The sequence below is a fragment of the Halichoeres trimaculatus genome, unplaced genomic scaffold (genome assembly GCF_033239565.1).
Source record: "Halichoeres trimaculatus isolate MK-OKI-2021-1 unplaced genomic scaffold, fHalTri1.1 fHalTri1_scaffold_2, whole genome shotgun sequence".
Taxonomy (NCBI): domain Eukaryota; kingdom Metazoa; phylum Chordata; class Actinopteri; order Labriformes; family Labridae; genus Halichoeres; species Halichoeres trimaculatus.
The window spans coordinates 25,171,840-25,190,955 of NW_027437180.1; the positions used below are offsets into that span (position 1 = coordinate 25,171,840).

The window sequence follows — 19,116 nt, forward strand, 5'->3', positions numbered from 1 at the left end:
GTTGGTTGTTTCTCCATAAAAATAAAGTTCAAGGTCCCCCTCGCAAATATTTCACAACCTATGTAATCTTCACTCGAAAACTGTTTAACGTCTTAGACCATCCAAGAATAATAAACAATGCAAGGTTTCAGTATTTAACTGTTTAAGTTCTTTTTCAAATTCAGAATTTGCTTCTTTCTTTGTTTCTTTCTCAAAACTAAGTTTGAATATTTCCTTGTCCCGGATGCTCTGAATGTTCATTGTATAGTTTAGTAAAAGTTTTTAGAACCCTAATTTTAAGGACATGTAATGAAAAAGAAATTCATAACATAGTTATAAATCAACAAAACTGAACTTATTTGCAAGAGGAAGTGTGTTCACCACTTACCATTAGGGATGGGTACCAAATTAGGTACTTTTATAGGTACCGACCAAATTCTGTCAAAAGTACCGGGTATCGGTTCATCAAACGGTACCATGTTTAGGTACCTAAATGCATCCTTGTGACTGTGAGGAAGTGAGAGAGTAGGCGATTTTCTATGCTGGACATGAACACAGCATTACAAGGTTATATATTGAGGAATAAATTTGTTAAACTGAATTTTTTTTAAACTACATTAATAAAAAAAATGATATTTTTACCACATAAACACAAAAAGTACCAAAAATTGGTACTGTTGAGTAGCGGTACTGATTGCCAGGGTATCAGGGGTACCGTATCGTTTCAAATGTGAGAGGTACCCATCCCTACTTACTATTTGATAGAACTTTTTTTTATTTTCAAGGTAATTTCCTATCAATTCTCTTGGCTTTTTCATATTATCCTTTTTTCATACCTTTCCTCTTGCCTGTAATTTCCGATTTACTGCTCTCTGCTGTCCTGCTCAGACCTCCTAACTTTTTCTTTTTCCTTCTTTTTCCTTCCTCTCCCTCTGTTTTCACCCTTTATCACTGGCTGGCTTCTTCACTCTTCTTCACTCGTCTTCACTCTTGCTCTTCCCGTGCCGCTCCATATCTGCAATGTTCGTCCCATGGGGCCTGAACAGTATCTTCTCCTGCAGACCCCGATGATGTTTACGGAGCAGATGCAGCAGGATGTTATCATGGTGCTTAAGTTCCCATCCAACTCTCCCGTGACTCACGTAGCAGCAAACACCCAGCCGGGCCTGACGTCACCTGCCATCATCACTGTAACTGCAAACCGCCTCTTTGCTGTCAACAAGTGGCACGGCTTGACAGGTAAAAATAGTTGCACTTGAGAAAAAGATGCAATTCGGTGGAAGTATTTGTTATGTTTGTACTTCAAATCTAAGAGAGATTAAGACTTATTTCCACCAACGAAACATTTATATCCATTTATCTAATTCCTCAGTTCTCTCCTCTCCTCCACAGTCTCTAATTTCTTCTCAGCCAGCTGACGCGTCTTGTCTCTGTTCAATGGACATTGATTTGGGAGACAGTTGACTGTGTCTCTTTGATAGCGGTATCAAATGTGACACTTGCAGCAGCCAGCATTAGGTCTCACGTCCACCTCCATACATCAGCCTCTCAAAACAGAAAACCTGATTTATCCAGCACCCATTCTGCCCCTTGAAGAAACATTAAATTTGATATGTCTGACTTTACAAGGATCAAGACTGATTTGTTATCAGTACACACAACCTCATCCATGCGCACCAAAGACCAGGCTGATTAACCTAATTGGTTTAGCGAGCTGGTGTAATAAACAAGATGTGAGCTGTGCAGAAGTCGGTGCTTAATTGCTTGACTTTACTGGAGTCTTCACATGGCTATTGGAGCAGATTGAAAGTAAAAATGGAAAAATGTGCACTTACACACGAGCTCTAGGAACAGGTCACTCATGAACTAGAGATGTTAAAAGTGTGCAGCATGTTATAAAATACAGCTGAGTGCTGAGTATTATGTTTTGTGTTACGGCATCTTTACTGTTGGTACAACAACAGAGAATAGTTTACTTTGATATCTGATGTTACAGGGAATCCAAATTTAAGCATATAGTAGTGTTGCTGTCATATGAAATATCCAGTAAACTGTCTTTAAACACTTTGTCAGTATATTGCAGTATATCCTTATACTTTTATCCTTAAATGTAGTTATATATATGCTGTTACTGAACCTTAATGTCAATTAAAGATTGCATTGTATATAATTTTATTTGCCAGCCATATTAATTAATTTATTTATCATTTAAGTTATTTAGATAGGTTGTAGAGTAGATGCAGTTTATTAACCCTCATCAACAAATTTGGACAAGTAGAAATGTTCAAATTGATCTCACAAAAGCTCACCTAACCTACTATTTGAATCATTGCATAGCATTGGATTTTCTGTGATTTTTGAAGAAAATAAACAATGAAGAAGCAGTCTTAATCTTAGAATAATTTTGAGACATTGTAAGGGTTTGAAGGTTGGTAAGTTTTTTGTTTTAAAAAGATTTCAGAATGAAAAAGACGACTGTTTGCAGTCATACGAAAAGGGTAAAAATGCTAAATATCTGCAACTCTAAAAACAAATGTTACTTCTTTGTCAACTGAACCCCTAAGTAGTTTTAATATGACATGTTAATTTCTGTCAGATTTCTGCCATTTTTTATGATTACCAGAAACTTTGAGTCATTTTAGCCGTTGATTTATAATGAAACTACTCACACAAAGCATCTAAACATTGCATTTAGTATTAACCGCTTAAGGCTGGAAAAAGCTACTTCAGATCTTCATTTTACATCTGACTGCTGTGAACACTGTGTTAAGGGTCATCTTAACTAAGTATGTAAGCTTCCAAGGGGGTTCACCTCAGCTTGAAGTTAGCACGGACATTAACTCCCACTGTGGCCTTCAAAGCGTTTTCCATAGTCTGTCTAATTTTGCAGGGAACCTTTGGGCTGGCAGGTGACACTTTGGTTTTATAGTTATAGTTTCCACTGTGTTATAATAAAGTGAAAGCCAGCTTCTACTCTACAAGGTCACATGATTACAATATTAATCCAATCTGTCTTCTGTTTTGTCAGGTCATCAGAGCTCAACGGTGCAGGACCAGCAGTACCAACTTCCAGTGGAAATTGACCCCCTGATAGGTATGCTGTCGTTAAAGACTTGGAAAGAGTCCACACACATACACATACACACACAAGGATTCTTTTCATATAGGCATGAAATAATTTTTTCATGTAGATTTGTGTGTGATTCTCCTGGCGTCTTGGTGACTCATGGCGGCGTGCGGTGCCGTGTCCCTGGACAGTAGATCAGAGTTGTTTCTCAGCCGCTGCCCCGGTTCGCTCCTCATGATATAAGCCCTGCTCTCACACTAAACCATTTGCATGCAAATTGGAATGCAATGAGCTGTGGCCTGGACCGGCATTTCATCATCAACTCCCCCCCTCTCTCCTCTGTCGTCCCCTCCCTCCTCCCTTTCTGCATCCTCTTTGGTTTAATTTGAGCGGAGGGAAAGGACGCGTGTCAATGGAAATGAATATGAATGTGGTAATAATGTGTGATTGAAAATGCACCGCGGACGGCTGTCAGGACAATATGGGCGCCTCTCATCCTTCACGACTTGTTGATGAGCAGGAGAAGAGTGCAGAGCGTCTGTGATGTATGGGATGCACTGGTGGAGCACAGAGAGAGGAGCCACTTCTTTTTGCTCTCGGCTTTGCCTCCGCCGCTCCCTGCAGCCTCTCACACAGCTCGCACACACACTTGCACGGAGGGCTGTTCATTTTCTGTGATTGTTGTGGTCAATCTGTATCTCCCGAGACTGTTTCCACCCTTTTTCTAAACTCTGCTGAAAATAACAAGGGATTAATCTTACACATTCATCCTTATTTGCATACTTTGTATTTCTCCATAAATAGACTGGATCAAAGAAATACATCAGGATTTATAAATTCATTCTATATTGTTATAAACTCCCTCCGAAAACACATTTTATAGGCTAATTTTGGCTTGTAATTGTTAAATATCATTTTTTTGTTTTATCACTTGACTGTTGTTTTCACCAATCTCACATCGTCATAACTAACACCAGAGCATAAATAATGCACTGAGTGATATATTTCTGTGTTCTTGGGTGTGCGTGTGTGTGTTTAGGGGGAGGTAGAGGGTTTTTCACTGCTTGTCAGTAATATATTTACACTGTTTGCATTCCAGGAGGAGTCTGAACTAAACACAGTAAATTGAGGATGAGTGTTGAGCCAGCTGCGGCTTTGGGAAATGTTAAAAATGGGTTGAAATATGACTTCTAACAGCAACACTGGACTTCCTCAGTTTTTTTTTTTTTTTTTCTTGTAAGAGACAGTCTCTTCCAGCACCTGTTCCACAGTGCGTGTGATCCCACCCCAAAATATACTTCACTATAGACACATCACTCCTGACAAGAAAAAAGATACCACTTATAGATGAGAACAATGCCAATAAATTAGCTTTCTAACTGAACGTTAGCTACATTACACACCAAGATGAATCTGCAGTGTGTGATTCACTTGAGCGGTGTGCACACTTTGTGGAGACTCTGTCTCTGTCATTACTCAGACCAGACTCTTAGACATGCACGGAAAATGTGAAGTCCTGTAAACTTAACCTCCAGGATGTTTTATGGATTCTCCCACTAATCTTCTTTGCACTTTGGGCTGAAACCAGTGGGGTTTACAGGGGTGTGAGATCTTTGATCCATGCACAGTAACTATAAATCGTGTGTTTCTATCTTAGGTATAATGTTCTCATATATTATTCCTCTCCTTTACAGCCAGTTCAGTGGGAAGTCACCGTCGTCAGATCTCAGACCTGCTCGATCAAAGCATTCAGATCAGCTCGCAGTGTTTCGTCATCACTGCAGATAACCGCTTCATCCTCCTGTGCGGCTTTTGGGACAAGAGCTTCCGGGTCTACTCCACTGACTCAGGTACTGTTTGGTCATGGTAGACCACTCTCACTGAGTTCAGACTTCCATCATTCAGTTCTGAATCTACGTCACATTTCCTCACAGTATTAAATTAAATCAGGTAGCATTCAGGACTAGATCTATGTGCAGTGCATTTGATGGGTTTGCTTTATGGCCACAAACAAAAATGTCTACTACAGATTAATGATTGTTTTGGCAAATATGCAGATTTCTATACAAGTTTTTTAAATTCAAACCAAACTGCAAAAATCCTATATCTTAAACATTACACTATTTTTTTTGCATATAAGATATAGCATCTTACTTTAGACAATACATCCTGCTTTTAAGAAACTTAATTTCATCCTGTCATTCATATTCCATATTTTCACTCCAAATCAGATGAATAGACTCATTAACAGTTGGTATTTTGAGATGTAGGGCTTAATTTTTTATGTTATTTAACATAAAAATTAATATTTATTAAACCCAGGGCCTTTCCTCTAGCACCACCCTCAGGACAAGCTTTTCAATTGTTGCACCACTACCAGTGGGGTTTAGGAAATATAAGACATTAATGTATCTTAATCTTTATCTAAACAGGCTTGCACTGCAAAGCACAATGAACATTGTCACCCTTTTGCAAGATCTTATTTTGGGATACTTTTAACAACTCATCGCGGGATGACAGATTTTGGCAGTGTTGTCCACTTTTGTAGTGTAGCTGTTTTTCCTCTTTATATATCTTTGTTTCTGTTTTGAGACATATACCCTGCTGATGATAGTGTAAGCAAATGTCTCTAGAAGTTGTTAGTAGTTCAACAGAATATTCCTTCAGATCTAATTGTGTAATTTTATTGTTCCATTTAGCTGATTTGGGAAAGTATTTTAATTATAGAGCTTATAATTACCTTAATTTATCATAGTGAAGGTCTAAAATATCATTGACTGAACTATTAGTTTGAACATGAACTGAGGTTGGTGGCAGCAACTTGAGAAAAACTAGCTTTGAAACGAAGTGCGCTCTACAAGGACAGCTGTCTACCTGGACAGTTTCTTATCCCTAACTTCAATAAAAATAATAATATTTTCTGCTTCCTCACATCTGTATTGAGGATTTATCTCGAAATACTTTTGATATTTACACTCAGCTCTCTTAGATAAATTGTGCAGTGTTACATCTCTCACTCCCATACTCACATGCAGTGTGGCGCATTGTTACAAATCCCCACCCTCACACACAGACGCCATCGGGTCAGGGGGTCCTGAATGAAACTGTCTGAAGCTTCATCTCTGCACCTCGCTCCTCCACTCTTCTCCCAGCCCCTTTCAGAGCTCTCCACACAGCTATACAACTGACTGAGATTCAATTTCTGCAGGCCAGGCCCTCCCTGTCTTTAATCGAGGAGGGAGGGAAGGAGGGATGGGAGCTCAGAGATAGCTCTATTGTGTGACTGCCACCGGGGTGCAAGACTGAAACGTGAACACGGTGTAATCACACACGCTCAACAGCTGCCACCAAGGTCCCTGAAGCCCCCAGGTTAAAGAACTGAGGGGATTTTATCAATTACAAGACTTGATTGGTACACGCGCAAAAAAACGCATGGGCTTGTGCGCCTGTGTGCACTCCAATCCCATTTAATTTGTTCATGTGCATGCAAATGTTCTCAGTGAGCATGGAAGCCATTATTTCTGCAGCTTCATCACTTATTTCAGTGTTTATAGAGACGTCAAACATTTTACACCTTTGATGTCTTTGGAAGTTTAGATGACGACTCTCCCAGCTTCATCTTTACTCTGAGATACAGCTCAATTACCTGATGGACAGTGATTCTGACACCCGCACAAAAATGTCATGTGTTGCAAACTATTCTCTGTTTGACTGCAGAGGTCACACTATGAGGAGCGTAATGAGTATTAGACAGCTAGACAGTGGAGCTGTGGTCTGGAAATCTGACAGCAATTAGCCTCCTTATATAAACACATGGAGCGCACTGCATGTACATTATCAAACACACACACACACACTCAGTCAGAAAAAAGTATTCTTGTGTGGATATTGGTTTATGTCTGTTCTTATGTTGATTTTCTAAAAATTCTGATTCAGCAGACGACGGGTGAAACGGTGTGTTTTTGTTTTTTTTGAATCTATGAATTGTTGATCACAAGATAAAAAGCCCAAATAATTCTATTTAAAAATCCCAGGTGTTTTTATTCCTTTTTTTTTTTTACCGATGCAAATTGAACACCTGCATCTGTTTGTGCGTAGGCAAACTGACTCAGATCGTGTTTGGCCATCGTGATGTGGTGACATGTCTGGCTCGCTCTGAGTCTTACATCGGAGGAGACTGCTACATCCTATCAGGGTCCAGAGATGCCACCCTTCTGCTGTGGTACTGGAACGGGAAACACAGCAGCATTGGAGAGAGCCCAGGCAGTAAGTACACAGGCATAACCACACACACACACAGACACACACAGACACACACAGACACACACACACACACACACACACACACACACACACACACACAAACACACACGCACACACACAGGATTTTCTGAGTGCTCACTCTTCCAGACAGTTGTGAGCATGTGATTTACGGCCTCTCTCTGCAAAGTAACAACTAGTTTCTTCTGACCAGACCAGGCCTCCTGCATACAGATTGGATTTCGCGGCACCGCTGCACCAAGTATGGTGTTTCCATAATGTATTTGAGAGTGTGTGTGTGTGAGTTTCTGCAAGATCAGATGTATTTGTGAGTGGTATCTGTGTGTGCGCGTGCGTTTGCTAGCAAGGATCTGTCTGCAGTGTGAGTGAAAGTGAGGGCCACTTAGAGACGTTAAACGTGATGTTGGGGGTCGTCGGCCAGCACTTTAAAGTTCACCACCATCTGAGGGCCATGGGGTCACGCTAGTCGATAAAAGTGAAAAATGTCACAGGCCTCCCTTACGGTCCCGTAACATATGGCATCAGGCATGATCAAAGCATCACACACACATTTCCCAGCTCTCAGACCTCTGTGCTAATTTGAGTGGCTTAGATTGGCATACATGTTGTTAAGTGAGCCATTACAAATGGGCTAAAATTTATGACAAATTGTGATTTGGTTAATAAGCACCACTGGTTTTTGAGGATGGAGATAGATGTTTGATATCCACCTCATATCAAGAAAAACAATCTTTTTCCTATATACTTGAAGTTTTAGTATGTTGTAACACGCGTCTTAATAATATTAGTAGAGCTGTTAATGAGGAATGTTTAGTTGATACAAAGAGAATGAATTATTCATTTTTTGAAATCCTTTCATCAGACATGCTTGGGGCCAGTTTTCTCTGTGTCAAAATTTGTTGCTTGACTATGTTTTCAGTAGCAGTGAATAAACAGTCTTTGGTAAAGAAATAAATGAAATATGAAGTTGGGCTGGAACATCATGATAAGCTTTTCCAATTTTTATTTACATAAAACGATGCCAAAAAATGGCTGAAATATCAACACTAACTACGACACTTCGTTGCTGCCCTCAATTTCAAACATTTATTATTTTGTCTTACTTTGATGTCTTTGGTTTTTAATTTTCTTATTCACTCAACGTACACCATAAAATGTGTAATGATATGATAGATACCAAGATCAATGCATGGTTATGGATTCGCCACACAGGTTTCATTTTTTTTCTGCTCACATTTCAGCTGCATTGAAATTTCTTCGAGTGCATCAGGGTTATATTAAGGTTTTAGTCCAGCTATACAATAGCCAAGTATGCTCTGATTTATCTGTAGAATTATTACATGCTTAAAAAGGTTTTGCATGTGCGTGCTGTTACATGTGCTCGACGTGTCCTCATGTGTGCATCAGTTGAACCTCAGCGGTATAGCTAGAGGAGCAGACAAAGCAGACGTCACCCCAACCCCTCACCACCACAATGTGATGCTCCATTGCCCCAGACCGCAGGAGGCTCTTCCAGACACAGAGCTCTGCTGCACACACACACACACACACACACACACACACACACACACACACACACACACACACACACACACGCACACATGCACACACGCACACACACAAACAATCACAAAATACATTCAGACAGCAGACTTCCCTTTCTTCCTTTTCCAAAAGATGAAACACTTTCAAGCTAAAGCCTTCTAGTTCAATCCAACAGCACAAGCACTAACACATTCCTTTTCATGTGAAATGCCCTATGAACATCTCGTACACTTCATAAGCTTGACACAAATGCCTCTGAATGCCTGATATGCACATGTACACGATGACCTGTTAACACTTGGTTTATGCTGCAGCCACAGCAGAGAGATTCAACAGACAGCACTGCCATCTGCTGGTCACAGAGGGGAAAACAGGTCACGCAGACATTTAGTATAAATCATTTCACCTTTAAGTGAACACTGCTAATTTTTTTACTCAGAAGATATACCAGTGGAAATAATTTTAGCCACAGATAATATAACCATACAGGGAAACAATGTTTTATTTTTCCTCTATATTAATTATAAGAATGTCTCTTTATCAAGGGAGACCTGAACAAGAATGGCAGCATCACACAGTTACAGCAAACAGTCACACCGGCTCATTACAGTACAAATAAGTTAAGAAGTCATCAGCTAACACAATAACATTTTGAAAGTCCGAATCCCAGTGTCATCACCCCAAATTTAAAAACATTCAGAATCACAAAGTTTTGCAGCTTAAATTCAGTCTGAAGATTATACAAAAGAAGCAGAGAAACTCAAGGCCTTCTTTCCCAGCTCAGTTCAGACTGTGGAAACAACAAACTTCTTAAAGCTCAGAGATCTCAGGTTGTGAAGTTCATCTTTCAAGATTAGTTTAGATTAAGGAGGAAAGATAGCCTGGAATTTTGCAGAGAATAGCTTTGTAAATGAACATGTACCAATGTTCAAGACGACCTGAACTTAAAGAAGTCCTTCTGACTTTAGAGTATTTTTGGTTTAGTTTGGTGCTTGAAAAATCTAACTTAGAGCCAGTATTAAGTCTAAGTCCCTTATTTTTTCAACGAAAATCTTAAGTTTAAAAGGCAAAAATATGGGTGAAATAAATCATGGGACCGACAATAACTACACTTTTAGATTTAGATAGTTCCAAGGTGGTGCTAAATTTTTTGTAGCTGTATTTCACAGTTGTTGTTTGACTTTATTAACACCTAAATTCTTCAAATGTTTCTCTTTGTCGATATAAAAGGAGGGGCAAGCTTGGATCTGGCTATTTTACCAACTTGGAATAAAATCCCTTTGCAACACAGACTCACACAAACCCATTCACACACAAACCTTGTCCACACTTGTCAAGATAGTTGATACCCTCCTCCGTGTCCCAGCTTTCATCGTATACAGGTTAGAGATTGTAATCAGATGTGGCGCTAATTCAAACCAAATGTCAGGTAGCGGCTCAAAAGGTTAACTGATACACCAATATATCAGCTTTATTGATCTCCTCTGAGCTACATCCAACATCGTGCTTTAATCCCCTGACTTGTAGGTCATAAGTTTGCTTAAGAGGATGTTTCACAGTTAACAGAGTTAAATATTAAATTTTAGGATTCTGTGCCAGCAGAGTTAATGTGGCTGGTAGGCATTTGCAAAGTCCAGTCAAGAAGTAGTTGTAGTGCTTTAAAAATTAGTTGTACTAAAAGTCCTGTTATTTTTAAGATACAAAAGAGAAAATTTCTGTGGTGTTGTTACTCACATTTAAGAAAATGTTCTTGGTTTTAGCGTCGCTTTTTCCAAGTATTTTAGATGCATGGCTACCAGTTGCTTTTCTTAAGGTTACATGTTTTGATCTTAATTTTCCCCAGTGATCTGCAGTATCTCAGTCCTTTGTGTATGCACAAACTCTGCTGACATCTACTCGTTTGCTTTTTTATGAGAGGGTTCAGCGAGAAGCTAGGTCTGTATTGAGTCTCTATGAAATCTAATTAAAGTTTACAGTAGCCTTGTTTTTCTGGAGAGAGTTCTCTGCCTTATTAGAGGACCTGTATTGAATTTTATGACGTATAATTGAATTAAAGAGAGAGCGTAAAATGAACAGGCTCAGAATGGTTTGGCCAAGAAACTACACCCTTAGTTTTAAAGTACTTAAAACTTCCACAGTGCATCAGAAAGTCTGTGTTTTCACTGTGTTTGGAAAAAGAAAAGAATCATTTTGAAGCAGTTAAATGACAAAGTTGTTTCAGTTTGATACACAAGTATTTAAGGGAGAATAACATCTTAAAGAATTTAAGCTCAAATTATTTTCTGACCCCCATTACCCTGTGGTCCTTCTTTTAGGGCTGAACTTGACCTGTGACCGCAAATCAGACGAGGTCATTAAAGGCAAGACCCCCTCCCTGAGACACTAAACTCTAATGAACTGCACACTGCAGCCACGGAGTTGTGTGCTAACTGCTGGTCACTGCACGAACACAGGCTGTGCTGACCTGTAACAGCCATGTTTTACATCAGCTCATTGATTAACACCTGAAGAAAAGCAGTTTTTAGGGTAAATTATTAACTTGAAATTAATACATCGCTATATTTCAGAAGAATGTTTCACGTAACAAGGTTGCAAAACCTTTGCTTAGTGCAAGTCTGCATGTGCTCGCAAACAGAGAAGACAGACGAGGAAGTAAAAAGTGATTTTGTTATGTCGCTGGCCTGACAGCTCAAACCAAAACAAAATCACACAAACTTCATGAGCTGGCTCTCTCTGTCTGTCTGTAGTGCAGAAACATCTGGATCCAGTGAAGGCAGACAGGGGGAGGACGGTTTGAAAGAGGGTGACAAGTGCTATAGAGGGAAAGTGATTGAATGTGCAGGATAACAGGACTTAAACATATGTAAAACAAATACATTACAAGCTAAAATAACTTTTTTAAATTAATTTGATTTAATTTGATTCACAGAAGAGTGTCTGAGATTGAATGATCTGCTTCATTTTATGGAAATGTTTTCTATTAACCAGCATGGACTGCTGCTCTACATAAGGACTCTATCAGAAAACCAAGCATGTCACCCCCTCTAGTGATCATCAGTGGTACTGCACTGGTTGTGATGCCTTTATAAACATAACTGGTTTGTTTGTGTTATCCCAGCAGAGTTTACCACACCACGGGCCATCTTAACAGGACATGACTGTGAGGTGACATGTGCATGCGTGTGCGCAGAGCTGGGACTCGTCATCAGCGGCTGCAAAGGTCAGATATCTGCATTGATACATTCAAATGAGGTCATAGAAGCTGCTCTGATTGGTGTTTGATTTAAGAAGGAAATTCTTCCCCACATAAAGACACTATTGTCTGTACTAACTTCAGTCATCTTCTTGTCCCGGGTTTGTTCAGAGGGTCCTTGTCTGATCCATTCCATGAATGGAGACCTGCTGCGTACCTTGGAGGGTCCTGAGCGCTGCCTGCGGCCTCGTCTCATCCAGTCATCCACCGAGGGAAACTGCATGATCTACTACGACAAGGGACAGTTCTGCCTCTTCAGCATCAATGGCAAACTTCTGGGCCACATGGAGGTGGAGGATAGCATCAAGGTGAGGAAAATCTCCATGAGCACACATGTGAAAGTGCACTTTCACATGTACGTCTGCACCACATCAGCCCTCTCACTGATTAAAGGCTCTTTTGGTTTGAGATCAGAGCCAGGTTAGGATAGACGTGCCTTGAGGCAGAACGTGCCTTCACATCCCTTTTATTTCCTTTCACACACACACACACACACACACACACACACACACACACACACACACACACACACACACACACACACACACACACACACACACACACACACACACACACACACACAACAGAGGAAACGGTGTTTTTTGATCCAAGGCCCTGTTGTCAGGTCAAATTGCATTGGCGGTGCTGGTAGAGAACATTCCAGAGGAGGAGTGGTCAGCTCTGGACACTGACACCATTAACTACCCTCCAGCATAGGACGACACATTCCTCATTTCCCACATTTCCTCCCTGGTGGTTGGAGTGACACAAGATAGCAGCTACTGCCTTTGGTTTCCTGACCCTGTGTTTCCGGTTTGGCCTGGGAAATGTAAGCCGGCTCTGACAGCCAGCCACACGCCTGTTTCCTATTAGGAAACCCTCTCGTGCCCAGGTTTCAAACCTGCCTGGCGGCCCCAAACAGCTCACACACAAAAACCTCAAATACAACCTGAGGAAGATGGAGAAACAAGCACACATGATGAACACTGATTGATTGTATTAATGCTGTTTTAGTGTTCAGTTTGTAGCTCACAGAATATTTTATTGAGTCTTTAAGAGAAACTTGTGTGTTTAGATGCTTAAAGAGATTACACTTTTCCCAGAGCTCCTTCTGAAGGCGGGAAGTTGCATCTTGGGAGCAGAGCGCTTTCCTTTTCTCTGTTGCTGTAAATTCCATTCATTTCTGATGGCATGAGGAAAATCCCAACATGTCAGAGTGACTCTGTGAGAGCCTCGTCTCCCTTCTTCCTACGCCCCCCTGGTCTGAGACTCCAGCAGTATTTAGTGCACTCATGTTCATACCGGAATCAATCTTGTCAGACTGCCGGAGCTCAGCGCAGTATGAGTCCAGGATAAATAAGTGTTTTTGCTGGCCTGCATGATCCACTTAAAAAAAGTACGACTGAGAAAAAGAGTAAATGTTTGCTCTGTGAATTTACAAGGACCTGGAGTTAGAGGTTAGATGACAGGCTAACAGTCGGCATCTTAGTCTAATAGCAGAATCAAGTGACAGAAGCCATACTGAATAGATTACAGTCTTTTAAGTACTGGTATAACTCAGGCAGTGTAGCCATTGCAGCAGTTTTTTCCCTTGGCCGTGTAACGGGGGGATTAACAGCGCCATAAATTCAACTTTTTACCCTCCCCAGCCCTCAAAATCCACCCGCTGGTCCCCTGGAAGAAGTAGGAAATAAGGGCATTAAAAGTGCATGTGTTTCTGCTGGAGTCATTTTTTAGTCACCCGAGCCCTGGCAGCCATCTTAGCGCCCACAGAGCCGTCGGCCATCTTGTTTGACCGCCCAGTGGCAGAGGTCTGATTTATAATGTCTGTCTGCAGCCTCCTACCTGGACTGGATGACTTGTCTGCCAGCTCTGCTGCCTCCTGCTGTGCTCCTGTAAGGTCACAGACTTCATTAGTTTATACAGGCGTACATTGATGCAACACAGTAACGGCTTAATGCTTCTTTATTCTGTCTTTGTCATTACAGTGCTTTGTGGTGTGCAGACTTTTAATTAGTAATAATTTTAGTCGTAACAGTTGTTGTACACTGGAAAAAACTTATCTTATCAAGTGTTTTGTCTTATTTTCAGTAGAAAATGTGTTTTTAGACTTAAAATGAACCACGTTCACCTGACCAGTCCAGAAAAATGTTTTATTTCAAGTTATTTAAAGACAAAATGAGGTCTGAATTGCTTGTAACAAGACATTTTGCTGGACTGATAAGTTGAATGTGACTCATGTTGAGCATAATAAGACAGCTTTTACTCAAAAACAAAAAACTTGATGAAATTTCAGTTTTCTGCAGTGTAGTGATTAAGCATTCTTTGAAGGAGATATCTCAGAGCACATGAAGAAGAAATTAAAGCTCCCATGAGGAGTTTTTATCTGCATGTACAACAACCAATAGTAATTCCTCTGTATGACTTACAAAAATACCAACAATAGCACAAATAAACCGAATGGAGAGTTATTACTTCTATCTACAAATAATAATGTCTGAATCTGCTGGCTGAAGTTGGGTGCTGAGTCTTTACTGTTTCAAAAGAGAAAGTCTTAAGTTTGGGCCAGACTTCGTATTTCTTCTTGTTTCAGAGCAAAGTGAGTGGAGATTGGACTAAAATTCATCAGATGGACACAAAATGACTCTGGATGTCAGCCTGTGTTCTGTGTTATCCGTGCAAACATACACCTTTGTTCAAGTGTTCCTGTTAGATAATTACTATACTGCACTACTTAATATAATTTTAAAGGATGGATAGATTATACCGCAGATGTGATTGTCTTCTGTCGCCCTCTTGAGTCTACAATCCAGTCTCTGCTGCTTTAAAAGAAGTTTAATTTGGTAAAAGGCGGCGTGATAAAACACAGCTCTCTTGTGAACTTATTTGCTCTGAACTTCAGTTAAACACATTGATCATGATTTGCCGAATTGAGCGTCATCTTTATCGTTGCTGTCAGATTAACTCTGAATGTTGATACACAGGACAATTACCATATGCACGAAGCAGACCCTCAGTGCACAAATCAGCGCAGCGCTGCACTCTGTCATGCTTCATTCCCAGCCATCCTGGATGATGATCCAACACAGCGGTTCGGCTTCATTTGCTCTCTGTGCTTCCTGCCAGCATGCAAGTGCATCAGAGTTTGCCTTCTCTGTAGTTTCCTGTCCGTGTGAGCACCTTCTCATGCAAGTTGTGTGTCTATCTGAAGTGAAAATGAGAAGCAGAGCTCATTGGATTCACAGCGTGAAGACAAAAAGTTTGTATAAACAAAGAATTTAGTTCATTTAGGCTTCACTCCCCCTGTCCATCCACTGTGTACAGCTCATGAAGGGTTATTTATGTTTTCCCAACCGAGTCAAGCTCTTGAAAATGACTCGTTCCAAGTTGAAGTTTCATTTTTCCATTTAATCTGAGCCTGATTCAACACACATGCAGCAGACGACTGAAGTGTCTCTTGCCGACTCACAGCAGAGCGGCTGCAGCTGACAGACGGTGTTGTAAAAACAACAGAGGAGAAAAGCTCCAGATTTGTGTCATTTGCTGCTTTTAGAACTCACATTCTGCCTCGTCATTTCATCGGCCGCGCTCATGCTCTGATTGATGCTCCTGACTGCTTCACTCTCAGGTTCCAGCACCCATAATAGACTCTAACACTGGACCTGATTTGTGTATGTCTGATTCCCGGGGGAGCCGTTCAGCCGTTACAGTTTGCAGGAAAAGCAGATGAGATGAGTAAATCTCCGAGCCTCGCTGTGGGGAGCCATCTTTGTAGAAAATCAGGGTCTGTGTAGAGAAAGACCCCGAGGAGAGACGGCTTTGACCCGGGATCTTTGTTGGGATCACATGGCCTGGCAGTATGAACTCTACTCTAACATTAGAGACAAACTGGTCCCAGATCACCCAGTCTACTCACAGGCTGAATAGCTTAACTGGGAGATGGTTTTGTCTTTTCTTTTTTACTTTAGAAGCCTAGAATACAAGTCACACAGTCTTTGCAAACAGATTTTTACTGGAAACTGACTAAATACGTATAAACAACCAAAGTTAATGAAAAAAAATGTTTCTTTTGCTCTCATTCCAGGCGATGCTCCTCAGTCGTGACGGTCAGTATCTGCTGACAGGTGGAGATGGAGGTGTGGTTTCTGTGTGGCAGGTCCATGACCTCAAACAGCTGTTCACCTACCCAGGCTGTGACGCAGGAATCCGCTCCATGGCTATGTCCAATGACCAAAGGTAACAAACATTCATGTTCACACAAAGAAAATGTGACCTCAGGTTTTATGGTGTTGGTTTAATATGGAAAGAATAGGTCTTACAAAATCTTAACATTTCAATACAGATCTCCTGTTTCTATTTTACTTATAAATTAACTTTACAAATTCTTCTGACCGAAACATTTTACTGTCAAAGAAGTAACTCCTCATCACTTACTGATAGACTGTTTATCCATGTTGTCAAGAATTCAATCACCTTTTATTTTTATTCAGTAGGGATAGGTACCGAATTAGGTACCTATGTAGGTACCGACCAAATTCTGTCAAAAGTACCGGGTACCACTTCACATAAAACCAAAAGGTACCATGTTTAGGTACCTGAATTCATCCTTGTGACTGTGAGGAAGTGGAAGACTAGGCGGTTTTCCATGCTGGACATGAACACAGCATTGCAAGGTTATATATTGAAGAATACAGATGTTAAATTGAAAAGTATATATATATTTTTTATTATTAAACAAATTGATATTTTTTACCAAACAAACACAAAAAAGTACCGAAAATTAGTACCGTTGAGTACCGATACTGATTGACAGGTACCGCGCATCAGTACCATATTGTTTCAAATGTGAAAGGTACCCATCCCTATTTTTTAGTATGGCTGTTTTCAAAGTAATAATAATAATAATAATAATAATAATAATAATAATAATAATAATAACAATAATAATAACAATAATAGTGTTGATCATACACTGGTGCTTACATATCTATTAAAAGTGAGTTATTAAACTAATCTTGCTTAAAACAAAAATAAAAAATTCATCCTATCTCTATTCAATAAAACCAATCATCTGTGCCCAAAAAGTTCCTTAAATGATTAATAAGATTTTTTTTTTTTAATTATATAGGTTGTACTAAATTGTTGAAGCTAAAGCAGGTTATAATTTACATTCATGTGGTTCAATCTCAAACAGCATACCTTTTGTAGCTGATCTTGTGTTTTTTATACCTAAAATGTTCATCCCCTGTTGGGGGATTATCTGTTTTTAAAAAGACTGAAACAAGTGATGCCTTCTTACGAACAAGAAAATATAAATCAGTTCATCAGCATGAAGCTTGGGTATTTCTGTATTTTACTTCAACATCAAAAGCCAGTGGTGTATGGTTGCGGTCAGACAAAATGTCAACGTGATTTCATTTGGATTTGATCAATGTGAAGCAAAAGTTTCTCCCAGGAGCTTCCAGAAATGGTATTTAGGTAAAGGTTTTCGGATAAGTTGATTGAAGCACAAAAATGTGATTCAAACAAAAAAAAAATCAAAAATAAGAAGTTGGCTGTAAAATAGAAAACTTAAATTGAAAAAAATCTCTTCTGATCTGTCCATAGGTGCATCATAACTGGCATGGCGTCTGGAAGCATCGTTCTCTTCTACAATGACTTCAACAGATGGCACCACGAGTACCAAACCAGGTACTGACCTGACTGCTGCAGCGACCTGACTGACAGACACTGACAGAAATCTTAACTTTGAAGTGTGGCACTCTGCTGTCTACATCCTGATATCCTGAATGTATCTTGATGAAAGAGTAAAAAAAAATCCTGTTATAGTAAAAACTATTTTTAAAAAGGGGAATTGCTATATTTTGTAGATTAGATAGAAAATTTTCATATAAATCATAGGGTGGGGGTTACGTTACTGTACGGTTAAAAAAATCTATTTTTAGCTGTAAGAGTCTATTTTCATCTCCTCGGGGAACATGAAAAGCGGGGTAGAGATAAAACTTTTGGTTTAAAATCCAAATATTTGTGTACTTTAGGCTGAGTGATTCTTTTTCTTGTAGGTGTGTATGTGGGGGATAATTATTATTCTTAATCTATTATTCACTTGCTTTCTGCCACTTTGGCACCACAGCTTTCTGCCATTTGTCGGCTGGTAGATTTGAAATGTTTGAATAAATAACAAATGTATTGGACAGAAGGATAAACAAAGAGGGAATATACATATTTGCATATATAAATAACTATATATTATGTTTAAATGTAGTCATCTGTATTTAAAATGTCCATTCCCTCTGTACCTCTGTGCTCTCAAAGAGACAGCATATATGTGCACAACTCACAACAAACATATCAGCACAGATCTGTCACATTATCATTTACAACATTAAATCATGTCTTCTTATTTACACTCTGTGATGAAAAGATTAGCTTTAAGCAGAAGAGGATGTCAGTGAGATTGTGTCGAGGATTTTGCTCTTATACTTCATCTGTTCCCCTAAAAGACTGAGTAAGTGATCAGTAAATCATTTTCCTTTGGGTGACTGAAACAGGGTAAACAGTCACAGCATAAAAATCAAGTGATGATCACTAAAGCCTAAGCCAGCTTTTTAGTCTTCTTTGAGTGCTGTCTCCAGAGCAGCTAACAGAGTGAGATGTGCAATGAAAGGAAGGACTTTCCTCTAATTCAGTCAAAGAATCATTATCTTTTCTTTTTTGAGGCCTAAACTGAGCGAGTTGAAATGTTAGCATTGAGCACTAAAATGGCAAAGTGACATACTGTATATTCCTTTGGTCCTCAGTAAAATAAACGTCCACCTGTTTCTTTGATTTTGAGGAAAACATTCCTATGAAGTTTGCGCTTTGATGTGGTATGAGTCTCCAGTTGTAAGAGAACTGCTGTTATGTATCAACCAATATTTTTTGCAATCATTTTGGAGTGTTTCGTGTGCTGAGTTCTGACAATAAAATAGAATTTTATAACTTGAATCTC

At 39.7% G+C, this 19,116-nt stretch overlaps 1 protein-coding gene across 5 annotated transcripts in view; it reads left to right on the forward strand.

The window, feature by feature from the left end:
• Positions 1-19,102, forward strand: part of lrba (LPS-responsive vesicle trafficking, beach and anchor containing) — a 198,139-nt gene extending 179,037 nt beyond the window's left edge. For 2 of the 5 annotated variants that reach the window (XM_074686425.1, XM_074686444.1), the window contains exons 49-56: positions 1,026-1,218; positions 3,008-3,073; positions 4,741-4,896; positions 7,145-7,312; positions 11,991-12,092; positions 12,237-12,433; positions 16,210-16,361; positions 17,733-19,102. In XM_074686425.1, the coding sequence (XP_074542526.1) occupies positions 1,026-1,218; positions 3,008-3,073; positions 4,741-4,896; positions 7,145-7,312; positions 11,991-12,092; positions 12,237-12,433; positions 16,210-16,361; positions 17,733-17,823 (1,125 nt within the window). In that variant the 3' untranslated portion in view covers positions 17,824-19,102. The remainder of the gene's footprint in view (positions 1-1,025; positions 1,219-3,007; positions 3,074-4,740; positions 4,897-7,144; positions 7,313-11,990; positions 12,093-12,236; positions 12,434-16,209; positions 16,362-17,732) is intronic. The other 3 variants (XM_074686435.1, XM_074686454.1, XM_074686462.1) reach the window with 3 other exon arrangements.
• The last annotated feature ends 14 nt before the right edge of the window (positions 19,103-19,116 follow it).